General features: G+C 36.9%; 1 protein-coding gene across 10 annotated transcripts in view; it reads left to right on the top strand.

Moving 5' to 3' along the window:
- SH3KBP1 (SH3 domain containing kinase binding protein 1) overlaps window positions 1-26,599 on the top strand; it is a 505,965-nt gene that overhangs the window by 66,736 nt on the left and 412,630 nt on the right. For 8 of the 10 annotated variants that reach the window (XM_007493470.3, XM_007493469.3, XM_056793310.1 and 5 more), the window contains exon 2: window positions 5,078-5,235. The exons of 1 other annotated variant lie outside the window; for it this stretch is intronic. In XM_007493470.3, the coding sequence (XP_007493532.1) occupies window positions 5,078-5,235 (158 nt within the window). The remainder of the gene's footprint in view (window positions 1-5,077; window positions 5,236-26,599) is intronic. One more of the 10 variants, XM_056793309.1, reaches the window with a different exon arrangement.

The following is a 26,599-nucleotide window of genomic DNA, read 5'->3' as shown; positions in this document are numbered from 1 at the left end:
TACAGTTAGATTGATCTGGTCAGTTAGGACTTATATGTATCATGGATGGTCTGTGAAGATGAACTGGACCCAGAATTAAATTTGAGTAGGAAAAAAAGATTAGCTTGTGTTTGAGAAATTTCACGGTACTTTCTTTAAACTCTCATAGTCTTCTGGTGATATCCTGTGGTTTTGGTCTTCCATGATTTATTGCCTCTGAGTAATCAGAATTGTGGGAGATCCAAAGGGTAACTGAAAGACACAGGGTGTGTATCATTTGATTACAGCATATCCCAAGCACTGATGGGTTAAATGCATGTAAGCATGTGTTTTTATTTGGAAAGTCTGGGGACTAAGGCTTGAGGCATGGTGCCCCAGACAAATTGAGTAATTTGTTTTTGGAACAAAACCTGATGTATTAAAATACTGGGTAGTTAGGCTATAGTGCTTTGTTTTAAATCTGTGTTCAATCAGTTGTTAAGTACTGCTTTTAGTGCAAGTCCATAACAACTCTCTGATCCACCCTCTCCTCTCTATTCTTGTCTTTAACCTTCAATAGGTCCTTATTTCTACCCATTTAGTCTATTACAATGATCTAGTTTTCATGCCTCTATTTTCTTTCCTATATAATTGATTCTATATATTTTTGACAGATTAATTTTCCTTATGCAGAGCTCTGATAATATTCTCAGTAGCTTCTGTTGATTATTGAATATTGATTATTGTTATAACTCTGGCTGGACATTCAACAATTTGGCTCTCTCTCCTCTACAAACATCCTGTACCCTCTGATATTTCTGTCTTTGCTCATACCATTGCCTTTCTTTATTGTTAGTTGGTGGGGGTGGGGGTTACATGTATCATTGTTCAAAACTCATTTCCATATCATTGCCTTTAACTGGATTGCCTTTGCCTACATCCCTGCACCCCCCTCCACCCAGCCCAGTTTCTGTGACTGTTGAGATTCTTTGACCTGTTTTTCAAGGCCAAACTGAAATGATACTTCCTTCATGAAGTGTTCCCTGGACCCTAAGCAGTAATAATCCTTCTGCCTTGAACCTCACCTAGCTCTCTTGATTTCAAGTGCTTCTTTACCCTCTTACATAGTGGAAAGATAGGGCTTTAAATACTGGATTCCCCCCCCCCCTTTTTTTCCTTTTTTCCCCTTTAATAGTAGACACAAAGGTAGAAGGAATATATAGCAAAGATAGAGATGAACAGAGGTACCAAAGTGATAGAATGCTTTAGATCTTCAAGGGCAAAGAATAGCTGTTTGGCTAGATCAGAGTCCATGGAGGGAGGTAATATGAGATAAAACTAGAAAGATAGAGTGGCTCTAGAATGTCAAGAATCTTGAACATCAGACAGAAATCTTAAACTCCTTAGGCAATTGGGAACCACTGAATATTTTTGAGTAAAGGAGTGACATGATTAGATTTAGGAGGAAGATTAATCTGACAATAGTATAAAGGATGAATTGGTCAGGGTGGGAGGGCAGATTAAAAATAGTATTTATTAGGAGGTTGTTAACAATATTCTATGTGGTAATGATGGCCCTAGGCTAGGATGATGATGATGTGAATAAGGAGGAACATAGAGATAACAATGTTTATACAGAAGAAGAGAGAGTGGTAACAATGTGAATTCAGAGAAGAGAGTGGTAACTGTGAATATAGCATAGAGAAAGAGTGGCAATAGCATGAATGGGGGGAGGCAGGGAAAGGGAGGGAGAGAGAGACAGAGGAAGAGATGTGTAGAGATAATATCTAGGGAGTAGACTTGAGATGAGAGTAAAGAAAACTCAAAGAAAAATGCAAAGTTGTTGTAGAAGAATGGATGAATGGTGGCTCTGCTGATGGGAAATCATGATGCCAGATGTAGTTTGGAGGAGAAAGCTTAAATTCACTTCTGTTGTTGCTTAGTTGTTTCAATCATGTTGACTCTTTGGACTTTACTTGGTGTTTTAAAATTTGTATGTTTTTGACAAAGATACTGGAATGGTTTGCCATTTCCTTCTCTAGCTTATTTTATAGATGAGGAAACTGAGGCAAACAGGATTGAGTGACTTGCCCAGAATCAGACAGATCAGAAGCCAGATTTGAATTTAGGAAGAGTCTTCATGACTCCAGGTCTCACATTCTACTAGCCTACCCAGCTGCCCTATTTACATACATACATACATACATACACACATACACACGTACATAATTACATTCACACATATGTTGAATATAAAAACATGCTTTATATCAAAGGAAATATACCTAGTTATTTACATATTGTATACATATGTGTAGATGTCACATAAGTATAATAAATATAACAACACAAGATAACATAATATAATATAATATAATATGGTGGTATAATATAATACAATATAACATAATGAATATAATATAATGAAAGACCTCCTGAAGAAGGTGAGCTTTGAGTTGAGTCTTGAAGAACGTTAGGGAAACTAAGAGGTGAGAGTGAGAAAAGAGAACTTTCCAGGCATAGGGGACAACCTGTGCAAAAGCATAGAGATTGGAGTTGGGGTGTCATGTTCAAGGAACTTCAAATAGTCCGGTGAAGCTGGATTATAGAGAAAAGTATGATCTCATGTATAGTTTACTCTTGTTCACCAAGACCATTCACAATCCATTTTAGCTAGGAGTCTTATTCTCTTTCCTCAATGACTCTTATACCAGAATTATGACATTGTTTTGAGTTCTACCTAATTTTCTCTGCCTTGCATTCCCCCTGGTGGAGAGTAACAAGTAGTGCAGTGGCCAGGAGAATGATTTGTTGGTGGGACTGCGGGTGTATAGTGACCTAGGGTATTGGATTGGTTATAAATTAGATAATAGGTCCCCCAATAATCAATAGATGATTCCACTGATTTGTGGAAGAATGGAAGTATAGTACCTTTCTCAAAAAGGAAATCTTGTTTTTAACTTATAGTGAATCAGTGTGGCGCTGTAGATGGCAAACTCCTGAGGGAAGAGGAGATAGGTGTTTCATTTTTGTCTTTGAATCCCCTTAGCTTTGTGGTTGTTGGATTGTATTATATTTGGCAATATCCTATAGAAATAAATATGACTCTATCTGGCTTTGTGGAAGAGGACATTTTTAGAAAATACAGATTTTTTGGGGGCAGCTGGGTAGCTCAGTGGATTGAGAATCAGGCCTAGAGATGGGAGGTCCTAGGTTCAAATCTGGCCTCAGACACTTCCCAATTGTGTGACCCTGGGCAAGTCACTTGACCCCCATTGCCTAGCCCTTACCACTCTTCTGCCTTGGAGCCAATACACTGTATTGACTCCAAGACAGAAGGTAAGGGTTTAAAGAAAAAATACAGATTTTTCAAAGATTGACTCCAACGAATCTTAGAATTTTAGTGGTGGTAGTATGTAAGATATCTTCTAGTTTATCCTGTCATTTTACAGATGAGGAAACTTAGTCAAAAGAAGATAAGTGAATTGCCCATGGTCATCTAAGTTTACGTGATTGGCTAGTGGCTGAGTTATAACTGAAATCTGGATCTCTTAATTTCTAAGTTAGTGTTCATTTTCATAATATTTCTTTATTTTATATACATGATGTGTGGATTGAATAAGATATTGTATTCTTGTGACATGCATAGTCAATAAGCAGAATTGGACATAGTCTACCACTCACTGTCATATAGACTGTTTTCTTTTGTTTTTCTCTCCCCTCTGTCTATTAGTCTCTCTCTTTCCTTCTTTCCTTCTTCTCCCTTTGCCTCTCCTCTCCCTGCCACTGTCTTCTTCTCTTTCTTCCTTTCTCTCCCTCTCCCTCACTTTTCCTCATCTTCCTCCCCCTTTCCTTTCTTTCCTTCTTTCCAAGGATTGACCTACATCAGTGCATCCTAACTCCAATCATATTTCAGGCTAGCAAAATATCTAAACTTTCTGCCTTTGGCTGATGTGTCCTCCACAACATTAGTGAATCTCTAGGGGACTCAGAAGGCCTGGGAACTGAATGAAGCAAAATGAGACAGGAATGGAAGCTGAGAGATGATGCTTTTTTTTTTCTGCTTCCTGGCCTGGCATTGGAGAAGTCACAATAACAATTCTATTTTCAGAGTTGCAAAACTTTCTTCTTCCTTTTAAGTCATGGAGACAATAGAGAGAAAAAGAGGGAAGGTAGGGAAATCCTAAGGCTCTAGGTAATAGATCTAGAGCCCCAACTGCACTGAAATTGTTTTTTTTTTATGTTAGTTTAAACATTCAAGGTTCCTTTGTTCCTTTTGGCAAAGAATAATTTGTGGGTAGTGGTGTCGTATCACGCAGAAATGTCAAATACCTGTGAGCTACAAGATGGTTGGTATAGTAGATACAGCTCTGCTATTGGAATCTGGAAGACATGTATTCAAGTCTTGCCTCAGATGATAACTAGCTATCTTCAATCTATGTCTCATTTTCTTCATTTGTAAATTGGGGATAATAATAGCATCTATCCTCTAGGGTGTTGTGAACATCAAATAAGATAATATATGAAAAGCTTTTTACAGACCTTAGAGTATTATATAAATGCTAGTTGTTGATATAGTATTATAATTATGATGATGATGATGATTATAATACTGATATGCCATGAACAAAAAGAAGTTTGAGGACCATTAATATAAGATTTGGGTCTTACTGTCAGAAGGATAGCAAGATTAGGCTGTTCAGTATCTATCCCCTAGATAGAAGATTCCCAGGATAGTACGGCATACTTTGGTTGCTACTAAGCTGGCTACTTTTACCATCTCTCTCTCTCCTATTTCAATTGGCTGAATATGACCTCTTCTTCCTTACGATAGAGCTCTGGTTGAAGGTGTGGATTTTCCATCTTCCCATCCTTTTAAGCATGTTGCCCACATAACTAACCATCAATGAGGCCACCATGTTCATCTTACCAGTTAGTATTTTTTTGGTGGCTCTTTTGGTTTAGTTCATTGGGATTGCCCCAAATCTGCCACCATAATGGCAGTGATATTTTGAGTATTTATAGTTGGGGAATTAATTTAATTTGGACTCCGTGGTATTTTTACTAATGGATATCAATGCTAACTAACTTCTATCATGATATTCTGCTTCTGTTCCAGTGGAGGCGATAGTGGAGTTTGACTACAAAGCTCAGCATGATGATGAGCTGACAATCAGTGTGGGTGATATCATCACCAATATCAAAAAGGAAGATGGAGGCTGGTGGGAAGGACAGGTTAAAGGCAGAAGAGGTTTGTTCCCTGACAACTTTGTAAGAGTGAGTACAAAGTGAAACTGTTTTGGTGTTTTTTTTTGTGTGTGTACAATTTACTAAAATTGGTTGTGACTGTGTTTGTTGCTTACAGAGCACAATTGTCTAATTTGAGGATTAATCTCATTATGCTTTGTTGCAAAATGCATTGATGGTTAAAAAGGTTACTTGCTGAGTTGATATTCTTTTTGATAGACAGAATGGACTGCTGTGCTTTTGATTTCTCTTCTACCTGTTTCAAATGGTCTCCTTTTTATAGTTAGTGTGATCTTTTTCCAAACCATCATTTAATGAGGTAGAATTTCATTTTTATAGACATTTTTATAGACATTCTTAACTATAATGTATTCATTCCCATGAAGCATCATTTCTATGTCTGAATACATAATACTCCTTGTTTATGTAATATAGAATGGCAACATTTTTGTCTTTTGAAATACTTATTAGACTAAACCATATTTTAAAAATATGTCGAATATATATTAATTACATATGTTTATAGATTATATACAACATATGTATATAATATGTAATTATATATAATCATCACCATCTTGTATATTATTCTATATTGTATTAATACATTAATAAAATATATAATATTTTAATAATAAAAATATGTGAGCTTGGTAATCCCATATATGTGTGTGTATACACACACATATACTTTCTTGGCTAATGTCAGAAAAATATAAAATGTGTCAGGATACATTTTTGCCTTATGATAGTTTCAAGAGCCTTACCCTTTATTTAGGCAGATGGTTTCATCTTTCCATTTAGAATATAGTTGAAATGGATCTTCCCCAACCCCTTATAAGGTGATATTAAAATAAAAGCATTTGCATTTATTTTCTTTCCTTCTTCTACTATACTTGTGTATTAGGCATACTAGTGGATAGAGAGCTAGCCTGGGAGTCAGGAAGTCTCAGATTCAAGTCCCACTCTTGACACTGGGCAGCTTAACCTCAGATAAATCCCTTACCTTTTCAGTGATCTAGACAGAGGAGACTTTTCCTTTCAGAACAATCAATGATACACATTGGTAGAGGGAATTTCATCACTGGAAGTTCCCTATGCCAGTGAAATAACAGGTTTGGTAAAAACAAAAACTTAGTACCTCTTTCTATAAGAAACCTTCTCTGATCCTCCTAGTATGTGTGGGTTTTCAAAAAATACTGTGGTTGGGGGACTTCATTTCCCAGCATTCTTTACTCTTCCTAGGGTTCCCTTATCTTGCGTCCCTGTGTTGCACCCTGGCATGGGTTTCTTTATAAATTCTGCTGAAACCCACACTGCAGGGCTTTTGGGGCTTTTGCTTTAGCTTGAGCATGGCAGGTGTGGGTCTCTGGCTCTTTGCTCTGCTCATTCAGCTGAAGGAACCCCTTTCTCTTTCACTGTTGTTATTAAATCCTGTAAATTTAAATACTGGGAGTATTCATTCATTTTTAGTCTCACATATGCTAGATATCTGGGAGTTGAAGGACCAAATACTTTCAGACCCCAAAGAACTTATTTCTAGTGAATGCTCTAAGTGTACTTGTCTAACATCCCTTCCTTCTTTCCCTTCTCATTCTTGTATAACAATCAATCAATCAATCAACATTTATTTAACATTTATTAAGTGCCTACTAAATGTCAAGCACTGTACCAGGATACAAAAAGAGGCAAAAGATAGTCCCAGCTCTCAAGGAACTTATGATCTAATGAGGAAACAACGCGCAAACAAGTATATACAAAGCAAACTATATGCAGAGTGAATAGAAAATTAGCAGAGGAAAGGCACTAACACCATCAAAAAAAGAGAGTGACAAATTCAGGGATTATACACCAGGTTAAACTAATTAAAAGTGAGGGGCAAAAATCCAATCTAATAAATAACCTGTATAGTCCTAGATTAGCCAGTACCTCTACTTCTTATCAATTTTTTCTTGCTTTAGTTGCCTGGGTATATCTAATGTCAGAAGCCCCACACCAGACTTCTAACCTTCCTGTGACTCTGAAAGCCAAAACATTATTTCAAATTAAAAAAAAATAAAAGGTCTGTCTTCTTTGTTTCCAAATCTTCTTGCATGTTACTCTCCTCCCTACACTTTGTAAACCAGCCATGCTGATTTCCTTTTTGTTTCACCCATAAGATATTTCCTTCATCTCCTTGCTTTGACTGCCCCTCATGCTGAAGTATTTTCCCATCTACCTCCATCTCTCAGAATCCCTGATTTCCTTCAAAACTCCACTCAAGTACCACTTTGTACCTGAAACCTTCTCAGGTCCTCCCTGTGGCTAGTGCACACCCTCCTAAAATGACCTCATATTAATTCTTAAAAAATACCCTTACCCTCTATCTTAGAATCAATGGTTCCAAGGCAGAAGAGTGGTTAAAGAGTAAGCAATGGGGGTCAAGTGACTTGCCCAGGGTCACACAGCTAGGAAGTGTCTGAGGCCATATTTGAACCCAGGACTTTCTGTCTCTAGACCTGGTTCTCCATTCGCTTAGCCACCCAGCTGTACTCACACTTATTCATTGTGAAAGTATTACTTAGGTTTGTATTGTCTTCTTCGTTAGAATGTAAGCTCCCTAAGGGCAGGGATTCTTTGACTTTTGACTTAGCATCTTTAGGGTCATGCCTTGCACATAGTAGATGATTAATAAGTGTTCTTCAATTTGAAATTTACTTTCCAGGATTAAGGTTTATTGATTTAGAATTAGGAAGAATCTTTGAGGACATCTGATCCAACTTCCTCAATTTACAGATGAGGAAACTGAGGCAAGAAATTTGTCAAAGGTTACATAGACATTAAATATGGGAGCCTGGCTTCTACTCCATATCCAACATTCTTTCCACTGTATTATTCCTTCCTCTCACAGAAGTAAACATGTAACAGAAACACAACCATCTATCACCAGCAGATGTGTCCTATTTTTGTATGTGTGTGAATTCCCCTTTCTAAACATCATAGAGCAGCATAAAGTAAGGAGAAGCTTTGCTTTTGAATAAACGGCATGGGCATGAACGAGATGTCCTTTTCTGTGGATTACCATGAATACTCTTTTTCAGGCCTGAAGAATATTTAAATGTGGCAGTCCTGCTCTGGTGTTCGGGGCACATCTCTGCTACTGCAGGAAACATAGCAGTGACGTATGGCTGTGGCAGAAATTAGGGGTGAATGATGGTAGAAGTGAGAGAACCTAGAAATAGTTTGCCTTCCTGGACCTTTCTCATTTTTTTTCACTGAGTAAAACCTTTATAAATTTCCTGACCCAGAGAGTTATTAGATTATGGAGTCAACCATCTAAAGACTCATAGATATGCACACACATATTCCACAAGTTGGACTGAAGTGCAACTGAGATGTAAGAAGCCTGTGCTTTTTTGTTTAAAATAAGGAACTATGGGAGGCACGTTGGCAGAAACCAGAATGATTTTTTTTTTTTCATTGTACTTGAAAGTACAGGAGGAGCTGAAGCCTTTTACTTTTTGCATCTCACCAATGGAGATGTAGAAGGCAGGAAGCTGTGGTGAGAGTCGAAAAGAATATCCTTGTTGACTTTTTTTGGTTATACTTAACTTTATGTCAAAGAAAGTACTAAGTCTCCATCTGCTTGTAGGTACAAATGCGCCCAAATGCATTTTCATTAAAAATCCATGTAGGTTTTTAAAGGAAATCTATGTTTTGATAAATAAAATATACCTGAAATTTAATATGGACATTTTTCAGGATAACATTTGCAAGCTTGGTTTTATTGCTGCGGCTTTTTGGAGGGAGGGTGGGGTAAGTTGGGCAACTTATTTGCATATCTTGGTGCCACATTCAAAGAAGGAGAGTCTGAGTCTGAGCTTTTTAAAGTAAGGTTCTCTGGAGAAGAGACTCACCATTTTGCATATTTGTGAAACTACTTATGGTAAGAATTGTTACCTCTCTTATCCTACTTTCTGGGTGAAATGAGCTTTGAATATTGAAGGATTGTGCCTGAATGTTAAGATAGGGTAGGCTTTATAATGGACAGGCATGAAACAGATAGTTAGGTTGTTATTCCCTCAGATAGTTCCCTCTTGCTGCCTTTTTAATTACCACTTGATTTTGTCCTGAAAAATTACTATCTTGTGGAGGCGGTAATTCTATGAACTGACTGTTTGGGAAATGTGTATATTCAAACAGGTAAAAGGAATTTATTTTAATACATAAATATTTTTAAATGGGTTCAGGATGATTTTGTCCACAAAATGTTGCCTTGGCTATAAATGTATAGCTATCTTTGGCATCATTAGGCACTATACAAATATGTATTTTTTTTTTTACTATATAAAAGAAATCTGTTATGCTTACTTTCCAAGAAAGTTCTTATTGGAATAAAATTCTTTTGGAAGTCAAGGTTTTACATCAGGAAGACTATACTCGTAATTGAAGAGCAAACTCTTAGAGAAGCCAGTGAATGAATCTTAGTTTCAGTTTGGGGCAGTGATTTCTACACATTATATACTTATGGTACTTATCTGGTTTTTAAAAAATGTGATTAATAAGCCTTTGGTTGTTCTCAAATATTGGCTTTCATTTTCCCCCTTTGACATATTTTAGATGTAAGAGAACTTGGTGTACAAAATCCATTTCCACCTTTTGCTAGATATGTGATGTGTGTATGTAGGAATAGATATCCCTAGCCTGCCCTGGCCTGGAAGTATAGTCACCACTCACAAACCCAATCTAAAAATTGTCAGGGGAATATTTATATTCCTGAGTGCCTATATCAACAAAATAGAGAAAAAAGGAGAGCAATGAATTGGGCATACAATTAAAAAAACTAGAAAATGAACAAATTAAAAATCCTCAATCTCAACTCATCAACTCAGTTTTATTTAATTTTGCTCTGTTTCTGATATGAGATGGTTTGCCCCTTCTTAGGCAGCCTAGTGGCTCCCTCCTGGGAGCTCAATCCTAAATTTAGTCTGGATACCAATTGGTTAGCTAAGAATTTGTAGGTTCAAATGACCCTCAACTCTCAGCCTCCCAGGTAGCAGGACTACAGGTGTGTGCAAACATGTCAAATCTGCGTATATGACTTGAGGCAAGTTCCTTAATTTTCACGAATCTCATTTTCCTTACATGTTGAGTGGTAATAATATTTGTACTACCTACCTCATTAGCTTCTTGCAAAGGTTAAATGAAATAATTTTTGTGAAACACTATGCTAATGTAAGCTATTATTACTTTTAAATGCATTTTCTTTGTCTTAAAATATATTCCAATAAATGTATCTGAAGTTTTAGTAGTGAGTATTAGTTTAACTAGACTTAATGAACATTTATAACATTATTTATAATAAATGAAAAAATGCATCCTTAGTTTATCTTGCAAGAGTCCAGGAACAGTAGGATGACATTTTTATATTAGAAGGTAGTAACTGAATTAGAATTAGGTTATAAACTTCTCATCCTCTACATCTGCATGGAGTCTGAAGACTAAAAACATATATTTTCCTTTCTTCTTCCCTCTCTTCTTTTCTTTTCTTTTTTCTTCTTTTCTTTTCTTTTCCTTTCTTTTCTTTCCTTTTCTTCCCTACTTTCCTCCTTCCTTCCTTCCTTCCTTCCTTCCTTCCTTCCTTCCTTCCTTCCTTCCTTCCTTCCTTCCTTCCTTCCTTCCTTCCTTCCTTCCTTCCTTCCTTCCTTCCTTCCTTCCTTCCTTCCTTCCTTCCTTCCTTCCTTCCTTCCTTCCTTCCTTCCTTCCTTCCTTCCTTCCTTCCTTCCTTCCTTCCTTCCTTCCTTCCTTCCTTTCTTTCTTTCTTTCTTCCTTCCTTCCTTCCTTCCTTCCTTCCTTCCTTCCTTCCTTCCTTCCTTCCTTCCTTCCTTCCTTCCTTCCTTCCTTCCTTCCTTCCTTCCTTCCTTCCTTCCTTCCTTCCTTCCTTCCTTCCTTCCTTCCTTCCTTCCTTCCTTCCTTCCTTCCTTCCTTCCTTCCTTCCTTCCTTCCTTCCTTCCTTCCTTCCTTCCTTTCTTTCTTTCTTTCTTTCTTTCTTTCTTTCTTTCTTTCTTTCTTTCTCACTCTCTCCCTTCCTTCATTCCTTCCTTCCCCCTACCTCTGTCTCTGACTCTTTCACACACATACACAGTTGGATTAGAAGGTATCCAATCTAACCCCTTCATTTTCTAGATGAGGAAACTGAAGCCCAGAGCAGCTGCAACCTGCCCAGTATCACCTAGTGAGTAGGTGCCTGAGCTGACATCCAAACTCAAGTTCCCTATCTCCAAATCCAGGGTTCTTTCCACTGTGCTTTTGATCTAGGTTCTGACACTTAGTAGTTCCATGCCTCTGGGCATATCACAACCTCTCAGAGATTCAGTTTCTTCATTTCTGAAATAGAGTAATAACATTTGCAATGGCTCCTTCACTAGGTAATTAGGAGGCTGAACTCAATTGGCATTTATGAAGTGCCAAGTGGATGCCTGGTGCTGTGCCCAAATCTGAGAATGCCAATACAAGAGCAAACTCCTCAAGGAGTTCATGTTCTCTTGAGTGGTTAAAACATATTCATAGATAAGTAAATATAAGACACGTGCACACACACACACACACACACACACACACACAATGTACACAAAGAACTTTCATGGTAGAGTGGAGTATCTAACAATGGACAGAATCAAGAAGGGCCTCTTGACAGAGGCAGCCCTTGAGCTGAGCAGGGGTTCCGAGAAGTAAACATGTGGAGGGCAAACATTCTAGATGTGGAGGTTTTAGCTGAGGCAAAGGAAAGCCCTGTACACGGAACAGCAAGGAGGCTAGTCTGGTTGGAGTACAGGGTGCATTCAGGGGAGTCATCTGTGATTAGCCTGGAAGATAGACTTGGACCAAGTTGTTGGGGAATTTGTATTTGATGCTAGTGGCAATAAGAAATTTCTTGAGCAGAAAAGTAAAACAGCCAAACCTGTGGTTTAGACATATCAATTTGGGAGCTGCATAAAGGAGGGATTGGAGAAGGAGAGAGACTGGGATACAGGGAGGCTAATTACTGAGGCAGTAATTAATTAATTAAAAGGCAGTAATTAATTAATTAATGCATTAATTTCCATTGATGTATCAGACATTGTGCTGAGCATTGGGGATACAAAAAGAGATAAAAAGACAGTCCTTCCAAATAACCCAGAGTCTAGTGGGAAGGATCATGTACAAACTGTGTACAAACAAGATGTAAATTACATAAATTGAGAGGCTACTGTGAGAGTCTGGGCAAGAGATGATGGCTTGAATTCGAGTGATTGTGGTTTTAGTAGAGAGAAGAGGACAGATGTGAGAAATGTGGTGGGCCAAGACTTGACAATTGATTAGTATTGGGAATGAGTGAAAGTGAAATGCTTAGAGATGACTGTGATTCTGTGAGACAGATGGAACTAGGGAAGTTAGGAGAAGAGAGGTTAGTTTAAGGAGAAAGAGAATGAATTTTGTTTTGGACATGTAGAGTTTGATATAGCTATGGGAACTGTATGTTGCAGTCCAGCAGGTAAGTCTTTTCATTTCAGAGCCTCAGTTTACCTAGATGTAAAAGGAGGTGTTGGAATAAGTGATCCCTCATCTGTTGTGGGAGTTACATTCCAGAGACCCCTGCCATAGGTGAAAATCTGTGAAGTGGAAGGAGAGAAAACAGATTGATGATACAGTCACTGAGCCAATCAGCACCCAGGATTCAGAACACAGTGCTGTGGTTGACAGGTCACCTTTCATTCCATCAGCCAATAATGTGCTGTGTACAATCTCAGGTTGGCAAACTGCATTTCCTTTGTGCACAGTACAGTATTCATTTGCAAAATATGGTAAAAACTCCGCAAAACAGAATTAGATATATTTTTTAAAAACCTGCAATACAATGAAGTCACAATAAATGAACCAAGATGTAACAAGGGATGACTATAATATGGGCTGCTTTAAATGTCTTGTGCTCTACAGGCTTAATCATTTCTCAAGGACTGGGGATCAGAGGGCAGTTGGGTAGGGACTCAGATACCTCCAGGTACCTTTTGCACAAATCAATTTTAGATAAATAGGATCAAGAATTTTAGAGCTAGAAAGAGGTCTTAGAGATCACCTAAAGTTGGGGGCCTCCTCCCTACAGTTTAACAGTGATCATAAATATGATTATGGTACAAGTGACATAATTTCTGATGTGTACAAATTATTGGAGCTTAGCAGGTACTCTGATAAGCTTTTTGGAACTAGATACCTACTTTGAATTTCAATCATATGGCTAGAGGTGATCTTGGAGACCATGTTGTCCAGTATTCTTAACCTTTTTGTGTATCATGGACAATATCTTGGCAGCCTTCTCATAATATGTTTTCATTCATTCATTTATTAAAAACCCATACCTTCTGTTTTAGAGTCAGTCGTCAGAAGAGTGATAAAAGCTAGGCTAAATGACCTGCCCAGGATCAAATGAATCCATATTTGAATTTAGGACCTCCCATCTTCTGGCTCTGGCTCGTTATCTACTGAATCATCTAGTTGCCCCCTCAGAATATATTTTTAAATTAATAAAAGAAAATTTATGGCATTATAAGGGAAACCAATAATATTGAAAATACAGTCACAAAAATATGCAAACAAGCAAACAAACAAGCTTATGGCTCCCAGGTCAAGATTCTCTGATCTAAGTTGAGATGACAAACTCTGAACCCAAAGGACTCAAGATGAAACATACTGCCTACTTCCAGATAGAGCGAGAGCTATCTTAGACTCAGAGTGTGAACTGAAGCTTTTGCTGTCATCTTTTCTCTTTTTATCCCCTCCTTTCTTTTCCTTTTTTATTTTTGGAACATAGCTAATGTGGGAATTTGTTTTGCTTGACTCTACATATTTCTAGTGGCTTTGTTTTTCTTGCCTTCTAAATGGGTTGGGGGTGGGAGGGAAAAAAATTGGAACTAAAAATAAAATGAGGAAAAAAAGAACCTCTGATCTAGTCTAATCTCCTCATTTTACAGAAGAGATCTAGAGGATTGAGGTTGTTTACCCAGGGTTATTATGTAATGACAGAGACAACACAAGATCCTAGTCTCCTGTATCCTGTGGAAGTTTTATCAAGGAAATCAATGATAGTATTTTGGTGTGTTTCAAAAATATATTGTAGGTGGCAAGGTAGGGATGGGAAAAATCATTTACCACAGTGAACAGGTCATCAGTTTTGTACCTGAAACTTGGGAGTTATAAAATGCTAGCTAACATTTATATAAGCATTTTAAGGATTGCAATGTAGTTTTAATATAATAATTAATATTCAATATATTAACTCACAAAATGCTGTAAGATAGTTGCTATTTATTACCCATATTAAATGGATGTGGAACCTAAGATGAGCGAAGTTAAGTCATTTGTCTAGAGTCATACATCTAGTAAGTGTTTAAGGCAGGATTCAAACTCAAATCTTCCTGATTCTCGATTCAGCACTCTGTGCATTGTCACACAAGTTTTCCCTCATCTTTGTCAAATTGGGGCTTATGAAATGTAAAGTTTCTCATTTTGATGTTTGTTTCTTCTGGGGCCATATAGGTACAATACCTCTCATATTCAATGCTATTCAGGAGAAATATTGGAAGGAATGGAATTTCACATTTGAATCTAACTTTGTGTGATTTCCCTTTTTTGAATCTCTGCTCCCATTTGACTTCTTTCCATTGTCAACTTCCATTACTGAAACTGATGGAGGGTAGGGAAGGCTGTCTTCCCTAAACTTTGTATTTTTCCTTGAAAATGATTATTGTATATTATTAATGTATACAATGCCATGTATACATTAGGTAACCCCTTAATAAATGTTACTTCACTTGAATTAGAATGTTCTAAAAGAGAAGTAAAAGATGGGGTAATATATCCAAGCTGCATTTTCTTGTTGAATGAAAAACTGTAATAATGGCCAGAGGAAATAATCAACTCAAATCATTTAGCTAAAGAAAGTTAAGGAACATTCCCCTCCCTACTCCTGAGAACTCTGGCAACTAAACTAGGAATAAATTATATAAAAATAGAAACTAGACCTTTTTACTCCTCTGAGAGCTATGTGGCTCAGTCTTAGAAATGTTATATTACAGAGAGACTAGAGTAATTAAAGGCAAGCTTCTTTCCAGTTAGTGTCAGCATCCTCTCTAATGAATTCACTTAGCACTGAAACTGTTGATAGTCACTTACAGGATGTGGGGCAAGTCCGATGACTCAGGGAAAGAGAGTTATGACCCAGATGAGTTATTACTATCTTGAACTGTTTTTTGAATAAATAAATAATGGAATTTCATGATCTGTTTGTATTTTATTTTTATGTAACAAAGTGTAGATCTGAACAATAGACCTCATAAGTTTTAGCCCTCTGACTTTAAGAAGTCAAAAATCTAAACCAAAACATGATGAAAAAACAGGCATTTCTGTATGTTTTAAAGATGTCATTTGAAAGCAGTTTTTTCATAGGATGTCATGTTATTGCACTTGTCTGGTAATATACTCTTTTTTTTGCTTTTCAATATAACACAGGCTTGGCTATACCTCTAGATTTGACCTTGATATTAATTTGAATACTTCAGAGATTTCTGTGTGTTTCTTGAAAAAAATTAAGGGAAAATGTATTATTATGAATTTTAAATATCTGATTTAGTGGCAAATGAGTTAATTTTTAAATGGTATAAACAGGTTTGGTCCAATGGTGTCTAAAAATGTAAACAATGAGACTTTGAAAAAATAACTATTATGGTTCTTTGCTGTTGGCAAATTCTGTCTCCCAACACAGGGCTGTTTTAAAAACACCCTCTATGTAGCATTTTGGTGATCTTTGCATGGGTTCTTTCTTAAGAAACTCATCCCAGATCTAGTCCATTCTTTGTGTGATCTTGGGCCAGTTGATCAGTGTCTCTGGGCTTGTATACCCTCATCTATAAAATGAGTGGATTCGATAAGGTCCTTTAAAATTTTAGATCCAGTGAACACAATTTCTCAAATTACTTTGGTGCTTTTGACTTTTGCTCCTACAGACATTTCCTAGTAGGATGTAAGCTTGCTGAAAGCAAGGATTTATTTGTATTTGTAAGCCCAGTATATAGCACAACATGTGCCACATAGTAGACTGTTAATATATGTGTCAACTGACTGAAGACCTCCAGAAAATAAGCAACAATGGCAAACAGTAGTAGAAGGGAGAATAAAAGCTTCAAACCATTCTGTCTGAAGGTGGTGTTTACACCAACAATTCAGTGTATGAAGCCATGAAATTTCCCAAGTAGGGCTGAATTTTAGTACCAGTTCCATAAATCCTTCCTTCCTTCCTTCCTTCCTTCCTTCCTTCCTTCCTTCCTTCCTTCCTTCCTTCCTTCCTTCCTTCCTTCCTTCCTTCCTTCCTTCCTTCCTTCCTTCCTTCCTTCCTTCCTTCCTTCCTTCCTTCCTTCCTTCCTCCCTCCCTCCCTCCCTCCCTCCCTCCCTCCCTCCCTCCCTCCCTCCCTCCCTCCTTTTTCTTTTCTTTTCTTTTCTTTTCTTTTCTTTTCTTTTCTTTTCTTTTCTTTTCTTTCCTTTCCTTTCCTTTCCTTTCCTTTCCTTTCCTTTCCTTTCCTTTTCCTTTTCCTTTTCCTTTTCCTTTTCCTTTTCCTTTTCCTTTCCTTTCCTTTCCTTTCCTTTCCTTTCCTTTCCTTTCCTTTCCTTTCCTTTCCTTTCCTTTCCTTTCCTTTCCTTTCCTTTCCTTTCCTTTCCCTTTCCCTTTCCCTTTCCCTTTCCCTTTCCCTTTCCCTTTCCCTTTCCCTTTCCCTTTTCCTTTTCCTTTTCCTTTTCCTTTTCCTTTCCTTTCCTTTTCCTTTTTTCTATTTTCAAACAACAGGTTCCCTTTCAGATGATCTCTTCTGGGGATTATTACTTCCCAATATGGTCAAGTAGTTGAAACTGACTATAATTGGTTACTAAAACAAAAAAACCCCAAAGCTTCCACACCCCCCCCCTTCCTTTTTTTAGACTGTAAAGCTCTGTAAGCGTATTCATTTGAGTGGAACTCTTGGAGAGTTTTAACCACATTGTAAGTATTTCAATCCAAAAAACACATGCCAAGTGTATATAGTTCATTCAGCCTGATGTATTTTTGCATGGGAGAAAATGCAGTGTCTCCAATAACAGGAAACTGTTCTATCCAAGTTTGCAGAACAGAGTAAACACTATGCTGTGGACAAATTTTGTTGAATAGAGGAGGAATTAAAGGAGCATGTGACATTTTTGAGATTTTATAATGAAATGGAATAAATGGTGGCTCTTTACGATAAGAAGTATAGCTCAACTCACTGATTGAGAATTTTATATGCCAAAAAGTTATGGTTGTAGTCTGGATTTTCCCTTCAAAGTCAGCCTTGATATCTAGTGAAGAAGATTGAAGAATAAGCTAAATGAGACCTTACTACCTTGTGTCGCCATGGGCAGGTCACTTTCCCTATATGAGCTTGTCTAAATGGAGGTAAGGTCCTTTGTAGGGCTAAATTTTGGGATCCAGGGAGCTGTTTAGATTTTTTTTTTTAGACTTTGCCTTAATTATTTTCATTTACTAGATATTTCCCTAGTATTAGGAGTAGTGCATAGAATATATTTTAAAAATGTGTCTCAGTAATAATAAGATGTATGTCAAGAATTTTTCTTCCTTTAGAATTTGTGCTGGACAAAATCTTTTGTTTTCTTTACCATAGTAGACAATTAGGTAATGTGATGGAGGTAGCATTGGACTTGGAGTCAGGAGGGCCTGAGTTCAAATTATACCTGTCTCTCATCCTGTGACACTGGGCAAGCCACTTTTAACCTCTGTTAGCCTCAGTTTCCTCATTGATAAAATGGGCATAATTATAGCACTTATCTCACAAGGTTGTTGTAAGCATCAAATGAGAATCTATGTAAAGTGCTTTGGAAAACTTAAAATTTTAAAGTGAATGTGAAAATTTTAAAGTAAATGCTAGTTATTGGTTAAATTATTAAATTAATTATTATTAAAATTAATTACCAAAGTACAATTTGTCCATTGTGTTTCAGTTTAACCTTTCTTGCATTACTCACATGTGCACAGATATCCTTTCTGAGTTCTTGAATTCTGTAATAGGAAGCATATTTTATTTCTCTTTAGTTCTATAACTCAAAAAATGGGTTTGAGGTAATAGAATTTTTCCCAACCTCAATTGAGAGAGGGAAATTCTATTAGCTTTTCTGTTAGTGAGCAAGATTTAGCCAGTAGATACCAAGAAATTCGGAGGAGAAGATAATGGAATGAAATGAATGTCTTGTGTCTTAGGAAGTATATATGTATGTATGTATGTATAGAAAACACACACACATATATGTTATATGAAACATTTGGTAATAAGGACTCAATTTTTAAAAACATGTTTTTTTCAATCCTATTGAATTAACAGAATAAAATCAACCTGAAATAAATATTTGTTAAATACTGATCAGTCTGTCTGTACTTGCTTACAGGAAGTAAGGATTATTCTACTATTAGTTATGCTAAAATTTTCCCCTCCTCTTATTTATTAAATAAATTAATTGAAACAATATGTATAGGATATAAAATTGGGTGGAGAAAATTCTCTAAGCAAAAAAGTAGCAAAAGTTTTTAATCCATGTTTGTCCCTGTGATTTTATTGAAAAAGCAGGTTATACATTCCAACATCGAGTGTGTAAGCCTGTGCTTTTTTCCTGTGCACCTTTGAAATGGAGGCTATAGATTCACTTCCTTGAGGTTCTGAGCTTAAAAAAGGAGCTATTGGGAGTAAATACTAAGCACAAACCTTCTGGCACCTAAACAGAACCTTTCTCTTGAGAAGAGCAAGATTCAGAAATAGTTTCTGGGAGCATTCTTGGTAACTGATTATCTTGGAAAGGGCAAGGACTGGTCTCTGCCACTATTTAGGAATGTGATTTAAGTAAATAACCCTCTGAACCATCATTTCCTCAGCTTTAAAATAGGGGCATAAGCTCAGTGATCTCTAATCCTGTTTTATTCAAAGATTCCTTTTTGGGAGTATGTTTATATTTATAAAATACTACATAGAAGATATTACATATATGGGCATATAATACAATATTTGTATAGCATAAAACTATGTTATCTATCATTTCCTTCATAAAAGTCCTACATACATATTGCATTATGGCATGGAGTTGATCACCCCCTAGCCCCCACCACTTCTACTGACTTTGTAAAAGAGTGCAAACTTGGGCATGTCTTGCTATGCTGGTTATATAGGATAAATAGAAGAAATTAGCAAAACGAAGGCACTGGAATTAAGAGGGGTCAAGGAAGGCTTTCAGTAGAAAGTGAGATTTTAGTTTAACTTCAAGAAATCCAAGGAGGTCAGTAGATGGAGTAGAAGAGAGAAAACATTCTAAGCAAGTGGTACAGCCAGAAAAAATACCAGCAGTCAAGTGATGGTATCTTATTCATGGAACAGTCTCTTCTATCATAGTCCTGAGAACAGACAGAACAAAGTGGCAGTTAAATGAAAGGATAGCTCACATGTAGTCTTTGGAGACCCAGAGAAAGGAGTTGGAGGTGTAGGCTTTATTGTAATCCCCCAGACCCCAAGAAATATTATTTTGTGGTCTATTTGGTCATGGCATGTCACTGTCCTAAGGATAAATATTTGCAAGATGACCTAGTAAATAGTTGTAGGTGGTGGGTTGCTGAGAGTGAAATGGTAGAGGAGTCTTATTAAGACCTTCCAAATTAAATCAACATATATTCTGATACTTGGAGACTTCTGTGCAAGGTGGAAATGAGAAAACTATATGGGAAAAATGTGATTCAGGAAAAATGAGAGAGACCAATATGTATTATAAGCAAAGAAAAAAAGAATGGTAATTAGATATAGGACCTACAATTTAAATTTTACCCTGAATTAATTCAAACAAGATATTATAAAATTTTAAACTGGAAAATCTACAACAGAAATAAATTTCAATAGATTATAATTTCAACTAGAAGTTAAACCATTGTAAATAAATGCCATAAGAAGAGGACCAAAGGGTCCAGGAAATACTTAAGTTGGCAAAAATAGAGAGAGACAGTCACCAAGAGCAACAGTAGATTAGAATATAAATCTATCTGTTAAATCTTATGAAGATGAATGATAGAAGATCATAGGTAATATCACCTCATAAAGCTGAATAGCAGTGGAGGATAAATCTGTTATAAAAAAATCTTGGCAAGATATCCAACTAAGCAAAGCTATACAAAGGACATTCAAGGATGAAAGCTGAAAGAGGACTACAAACAGAAGAAAAATAGAAAATATTTGCAAAAATTGTTATAACAGTGTTTTTTTCCATCAAGTATAATGAAACCACCATCCTTAGACCTAACATCACAGTCTATGTCTGAGGTACTTACAGAAATGTCTGCCATGTGCTGACTTGCTATGTATTGGGTATGCAATGTCAAAGACAGTCCCTTCTTTTAAAGGATCTTAAAGTCTAAAGTGGGGAGACAAAATGTAAACAACTATTTACAAACCACTTATATGCAGGCTAAATGAGAAATAATTAAAAGAAAAAAAGCACTCTAGTTAAGGGGGATCAAGAAAGTCTTACTGTTTAAGGTGAGATTTTAACTGGGACTTGAAGGAACCAGGGCAGACAGAACGCAAAGATAGGAGGGAGAACATTCCAAGAATGGAGGACAGCTAGTGAAAATACAGGGATTTGGGAGATGGAGTATTTTTTTTTAGGGGAATCGAGGAGATTATTCTCACTGGATTGCAGAATATATGGGGGAATATAAGGTGGGAGAAGGTTTGGAAGAGTCCAGGGTGTGAAGGGTGTTGAATGTCAGGCAGAGGGTTTTCTCTTTCATCCTGGAAATGATAGAGAACCACGGGGGTTTATTAAGTGTATGTGTGGTGCTGGTGGGGTTGTCACAGTTAGACCTGAGCTCTAGGAAGATCACTTTGACATTGGAGAGGAGGATGGGCTAGAATGGGGAGAGACTTGTGGCAGGAAGAGCAAGTAACAGGCCATTGCTGTAGTCTAGGCTTGAGGAGATGAGATCCTGCACCAACCTTGTAGCCTTGTTAGGTTTTGGCAACAGATAGAATTTTTTTGTGGTGTGAGTGAGGAGTGGAGGATGAAATCTGGGTTGTGAACCTGAGTGACTGAGGAGGTGGTGGTGGATCTCAAGAGAACTAGGAGTTTGGAAGGGGGTAGGATTTGGTGGAATTTAAGACATCTGTAGTTGGGATGTACAGAGGATAGTTAGAGATGCAAGACTGGAAGTGAGCAGAGAGATTAGGGCTAGATCAATAGATTTGAGAGTCACCAGATAGAGATGACAACTGAATCCATTGGAACAGATGAGATCACCAAGTGAAATAGAACAGAGAGAAGAGAAGAGAAGAGAAGAAAAGAGAAGAAAAGAGAGGAGATGAGCGTCTAGGACAGAGTTCTGTGGGTCATCCTTGATCAGCAGGCATAGTCTGGATGAGAGTCCAGCAAAGCAGCTGAAAAAGAGTCTGTTAGGAAGGAGGAGAACCAGGAGAAACTAGTAGAGCAAGAAGAGTCTTAAGGTGGAAAGAGAAGGTTTACATTGTGAAAAATTGCAAAGAGTTTTAAAAAGGGTGATAATTGAGGAAAAGCCATTAGATTGAACAATTAAGAGATTATTAGAGGAGTAGGTAGATGGCTCAGTAAATAGAAAGTCAGGACTAGACATGGGAGGTCCTGGGATCAAATCTGGTATCAGCCACTTTCTAGCTGTGAGACCCTGAGCTAATCACTTAAGCAAAATTTCCTAGCCATTACTGCTCTTTTGCCTTGGAATCAGTACTTAGTATTGATTCTAAGATAGAAGGGCAAAGGTTTTAAAAAAAAGATATTATTAATAACTTAGGTGACAGCAGTTTTAATTGAATGATAAGCCAGAATCAAGATTGTAGAGAGTTAAAAAGAGCATAAATAGAATAATCTTTGGGTAGAGGGATTTACCTTGGAAAGAAGAGAGGGCAGAGCTTTTAAAAAAAATTATTTTTTATAAAAGCCTTACCTTCTGTCTTAGTGTATTGGTTTCAAGGCAGAAGAACAGTAAGGGCTAGGCAATGGGGCTTAAGTGACTTGCCCAGGATCACATAGCTAGGAAGCATCTGAGGCCAGATTTAAACTTAGGACCTTCCATCTTTAGGCCCAATTCTCAATCCATTGAGCCACCCAGCTGTCTCCCCACCTTTTTAACCCTTACCTTTTGTCTTAGAAATCAATACAAGTATTGATTCCAAAGCAGAAGAGTGGTAAGGGCTGGGCAGTTGGAGTTAAGTGATGTATCTAGAGTCACACAGCTTAGGAAGATTTGAATCCAATCTGATTCCAACCCTAGCACTCTACTGAGCCAACAGACAGCCCTGCCACCCCTTCTTGTAAAGTAAGTATGAAGGAGGAGATACTGGCAGAAGGCAACTGGATAATGTGAGATGTGGACGAGAAGAGAGAAGAATAAAGCTCTTAGCAAATGGCTTTGATTTTTCCATTTTTGGTTAAATATGAGGCAAAGTTCTCAGCTGAGAGGGTGGAAGGAGAGAGAGAGAGCATTGGAAAGTTTGAAGAAGAATGAAAAAGCTTGGAAGAGCTTTTGTGGTGAGTAGAATAGAGAGTTTAATTAGGGAGTTGTAAAAGAATTACTTTGTAGAAGTGAGAAATCAGTTGAGGTAATGGAACATAAATTTGTAGAGGATGTAGCCAACAGGGGTAAAGAAGTTGTATTGAATTAAATATGTGTGTGTGTATGTGTGTATACATACACATACATACAGTGTGTGTGTATGAGAAAGAGGAGGGAGAGAGAGATTGATCTCCATGCTGAAGGTGATAGATAGATGGGAATATTGAAAAGCCTATTTGCAAAGTACCTTAATGGGAGGAAGATACAACAAATGTGAGAAAAAACCTTTGGATCTCTTTGATTTCCCTTTTCCACCTCTGCCACCCTCACCCAAAAGGTGACTAAGAAAACATCAGCAACTTATTAACCTATATTTCTTCTCCTTCATGTATGTGACTCATATTTATGAGGGTTATATCTATATTCAAGGTGAGGTGAATCTTAGAGAAAGGAACAAGCAGGCTTTCACAAGTGGTATTTGATAATGGACCATATCTTTACTATCTTGCAGAAAAATGCAGAGAATATGTCAAAATACAGGGGACTCTCTTATCACAAGATGTCTTCCATCTATATGTCAATATCATTCAAAATTCTTTGGCAGATATAACCACAGAAACAATCTTATTCTGTGGCCCTTTGATAATAAACCCCAAGAAATGTGTAAAGCAGGAAGATGTATGCCTACCAAAAGAATTTGTTACTGTGATGGAGGAGCTAACAGTCCATACATGTTGAGGAGGTATTCCTTGTGGATGGTTGAAGAAACTTAGAATCCTCCTGGAAGAGATTTGTAATCACTCTAATAAGTTTGGTTCATCCATCTCCATAAGAAAGACCTGATGGATGAAGGATGCCTGTTAACTAGATTGCAACACGAATGTATATAGACCCCTATAGACTTGGTCCAAGAATAATTATACATGGTATCAACAATACTATAGATGGACTTGGTCTCATTGTTAAAAAATAGAAGTATGGATTCCTTTTGGGAAATTTCAAAGCTCTATTAACTACCTCTTAAGCTTCCCATAACAACAAAATCCCTTCTTTTCAATATGGAACATGTTGTTGAGTGTTGTTGAGTGGCAGGGAGACCTGGAATATACTTTTGATAAAGAGCCAAAGATGAACGTCCCACAGAGGGTAATGGAAAGGCATATGGCGAGTATGAGCAGTCTACAATATATAACCAATGGAGAACTCCAGAGGATATCATCAGAGAATTATATGACAGAAAGAAAAGATGGGCTGCTCAGAAAGTGGGAGAAGATGAAGAGGAGATAGGCAGAGTGGTCCACTGGTACCCTTTTGAAATGGAGGAATATAAGATGAACCCTTCATCACTAACTTTTGGGAAAGCATAGACCAGGGGTCCCCAAACTATGGCCCATGGGTCACATGCCCACACTTCTGGAAGGGGGTACCTCTTTCATTGATGGTCAGTGAGAGGAAGACTGTATGTGGCATTGCTGCAAAGCACGGCATCGCTTGTGTACAGTATTACAGTACTGACATAATCCTTTGCAAGGTGCCACGCAAAGGATTATGTGACTGCACAATGGAAGACTTCAGCATGGTGAGCAGAGATCTGAGGGAGGGGATTCCGTACTGTGTACACTGCTGCCCTGTTAGGGTTAGGGTTAGGTTTTGTTTTTTATAGTCTGGCCTTCCAACTGTCTGAGGGACAGCAAACTGGCCCCCTGTGTAAAAAGTTTGGGGACCCCTACCATAGACGATAGACACTCAGGATAGGCATGGATAGATTGTAATTTGAAACTCCCAAATCAATTAAATCACAGATTCATTTGAAAATATGTGTGACTATTATTTGGTAGCAAATTGATATAACAGTTAAAGTCATAGGATATTAGATGTTTCTGGGTTTGTCATAGTATTCTAGTCACATAGTAGATATTAAATAAATATTTATTGAGTTAAATAGAATTGAATGTATGCTTTTATGGATAATCTGAAATGTTAGAATGTTTATTTTTTATAGAGCATAATTTGTTTAATTTTATTTCAGATAGCAAGTGTTTCAAATTAAAAAAGAAAGATCAAATACTTTCACCAAGCTATTATTGTTGTTCATTTACATGTAATTGCTAATTATAATAAATAATAAGTGTTAAAAGGAGGAATTCATTCATTGGAGGTTTTACATAGTAAATGTTGTGTAATGCATTGTTAGGAATGTTAGGAATTGTTAATGCATCTAGGAAACTACTCTCACTGACTTCCCATCCTTTTCCTACTAAACTGTTTGTATGTTTTTCTTTTGTAATAATTCTTAAATTATTATTGTTGATGCAAGAATAAATAAATTTTTCATATATATTTATATGATCTGATTCCAAAACAGTTACATTTCAAAATAAATTGTTGAGTATTTGGGGTATTGATTTTTTTCCATTTTGTTTTCTTCATTTTTTGAGGGGACATAAAGGAGAGACTAAAATTCAAGGTGTCTTACAGCAGTGTTACAGTTTTCCAAAAATAGTCTTTAAAATTGTAGCTGCCAGAAGCTCTACTTGATATTTAATGAATAGGGTGACCTTTGTAAAATATTAAATATGACTAAATACATATGCTCTAGGACATTAGCATTAAAATAGTGAGTTCTGAAGGGATAATAACTGCATCTCACAGGTAAAAGCTTCATTGGTAGAATAGACAAGATTTAGGAATGAAAGAGACCTACATCTTATCTAAATTTTTCTGATTTTGAAATTTCTGTTTCTGCAAGGTCTGGTTAAAATATTTGAGTTGCATAGTTGATTTTTACTACATTTTGCAAGTTTTTTAAAAAGGGAGCTTTATTCCTGTGAGGAACTATTTTTGAAATAAATATTTAGATGAACTGTTCTCATTCTGACTGTATTAGATATTTAGTATGTAAGGATTGCTTTTTTTGCTTTTTGTTCATTTTATGAACATATTTTATGCTCTCAAAATTTACTAAATAGTTTTATGTCTTTTGTGGTTAGGTGTGGATTAGTATGGATAGAATAACTAAGGTTTTTTGGCTGTGTGGTTTGGGGTCATAGTGGTCTTGCAAAAGGAGCCACAGGGGCAGGAATTAGGCTACTTTGGTTCTAGCCCTGACTGTCAGTAAGTAGTTGGGTGACCATAGTGTTTCCTCAACCATAAAGGCAGTGTAGCAATTCTCTTACACCTTCTATCAAAGGGATTTTTGCTGATAAAGTAATACTTTAGATAAGAAAGTGTTTTGTTGAGTCAAGAGGATAATAGAAACAGAGTGGCAATATAATTATTTGTGAAAAGCTTCAGTATAAGTTATGTAATTTGGGCATAGCATAAATTCAATAGATTTATAAATAAATTAAATGTATTTATAAAAACTTAAAAGATTTTTTTTCTCCTTCAAGTAGTCTATAACTACTCTAACTAGAAGTGTTTAAATGAAGAAAACTCTGGCATCCATTGCTTCTACTTCATTTTTACTGGCACCTTCCTGATTCATATGCTTGTCCCCTGCTGTCTAAATTATAACCATAGGTTTGTCTCTCTGTCTCTAGTCCCTCTCTGGTTCAATCTATACTAGGAAGTGCTGCCAGATTAATCTTCAGACATCATATTTATCATGCTGCTGCCCTACCCAGGAAGCTTCACTGATTTCCCACTTATTGCCTGAAGGATAAAGACCAGACCTACCCATCCAGCTTGTAGTTCACATTAATTTCACTTTTAACTCTTTGCTTCAGTTAGGCTGATCTGTAATAT

Source organism: Monodelphis domestica, chromosome 4, assembly GCF_027887165.1.
Source record: "Monodelphis domestica isolate mMonDom1 chromosome 4, mMonDom1.pri, whole genome shotgun sequence".
NCBI classification, from domain to species: domain Eukaryota; kingdom Metazoa; phylum Chordata; class Mammalia; order Didelphimorphia; family Didelphidae; genus Monodelphis; species Monodelphis domestica.
The sequence above is the reverse complement of the archived record's forward strand: the minus strand, read 5'-3'. Positions and strand labels throughout refer to the sequence as shown.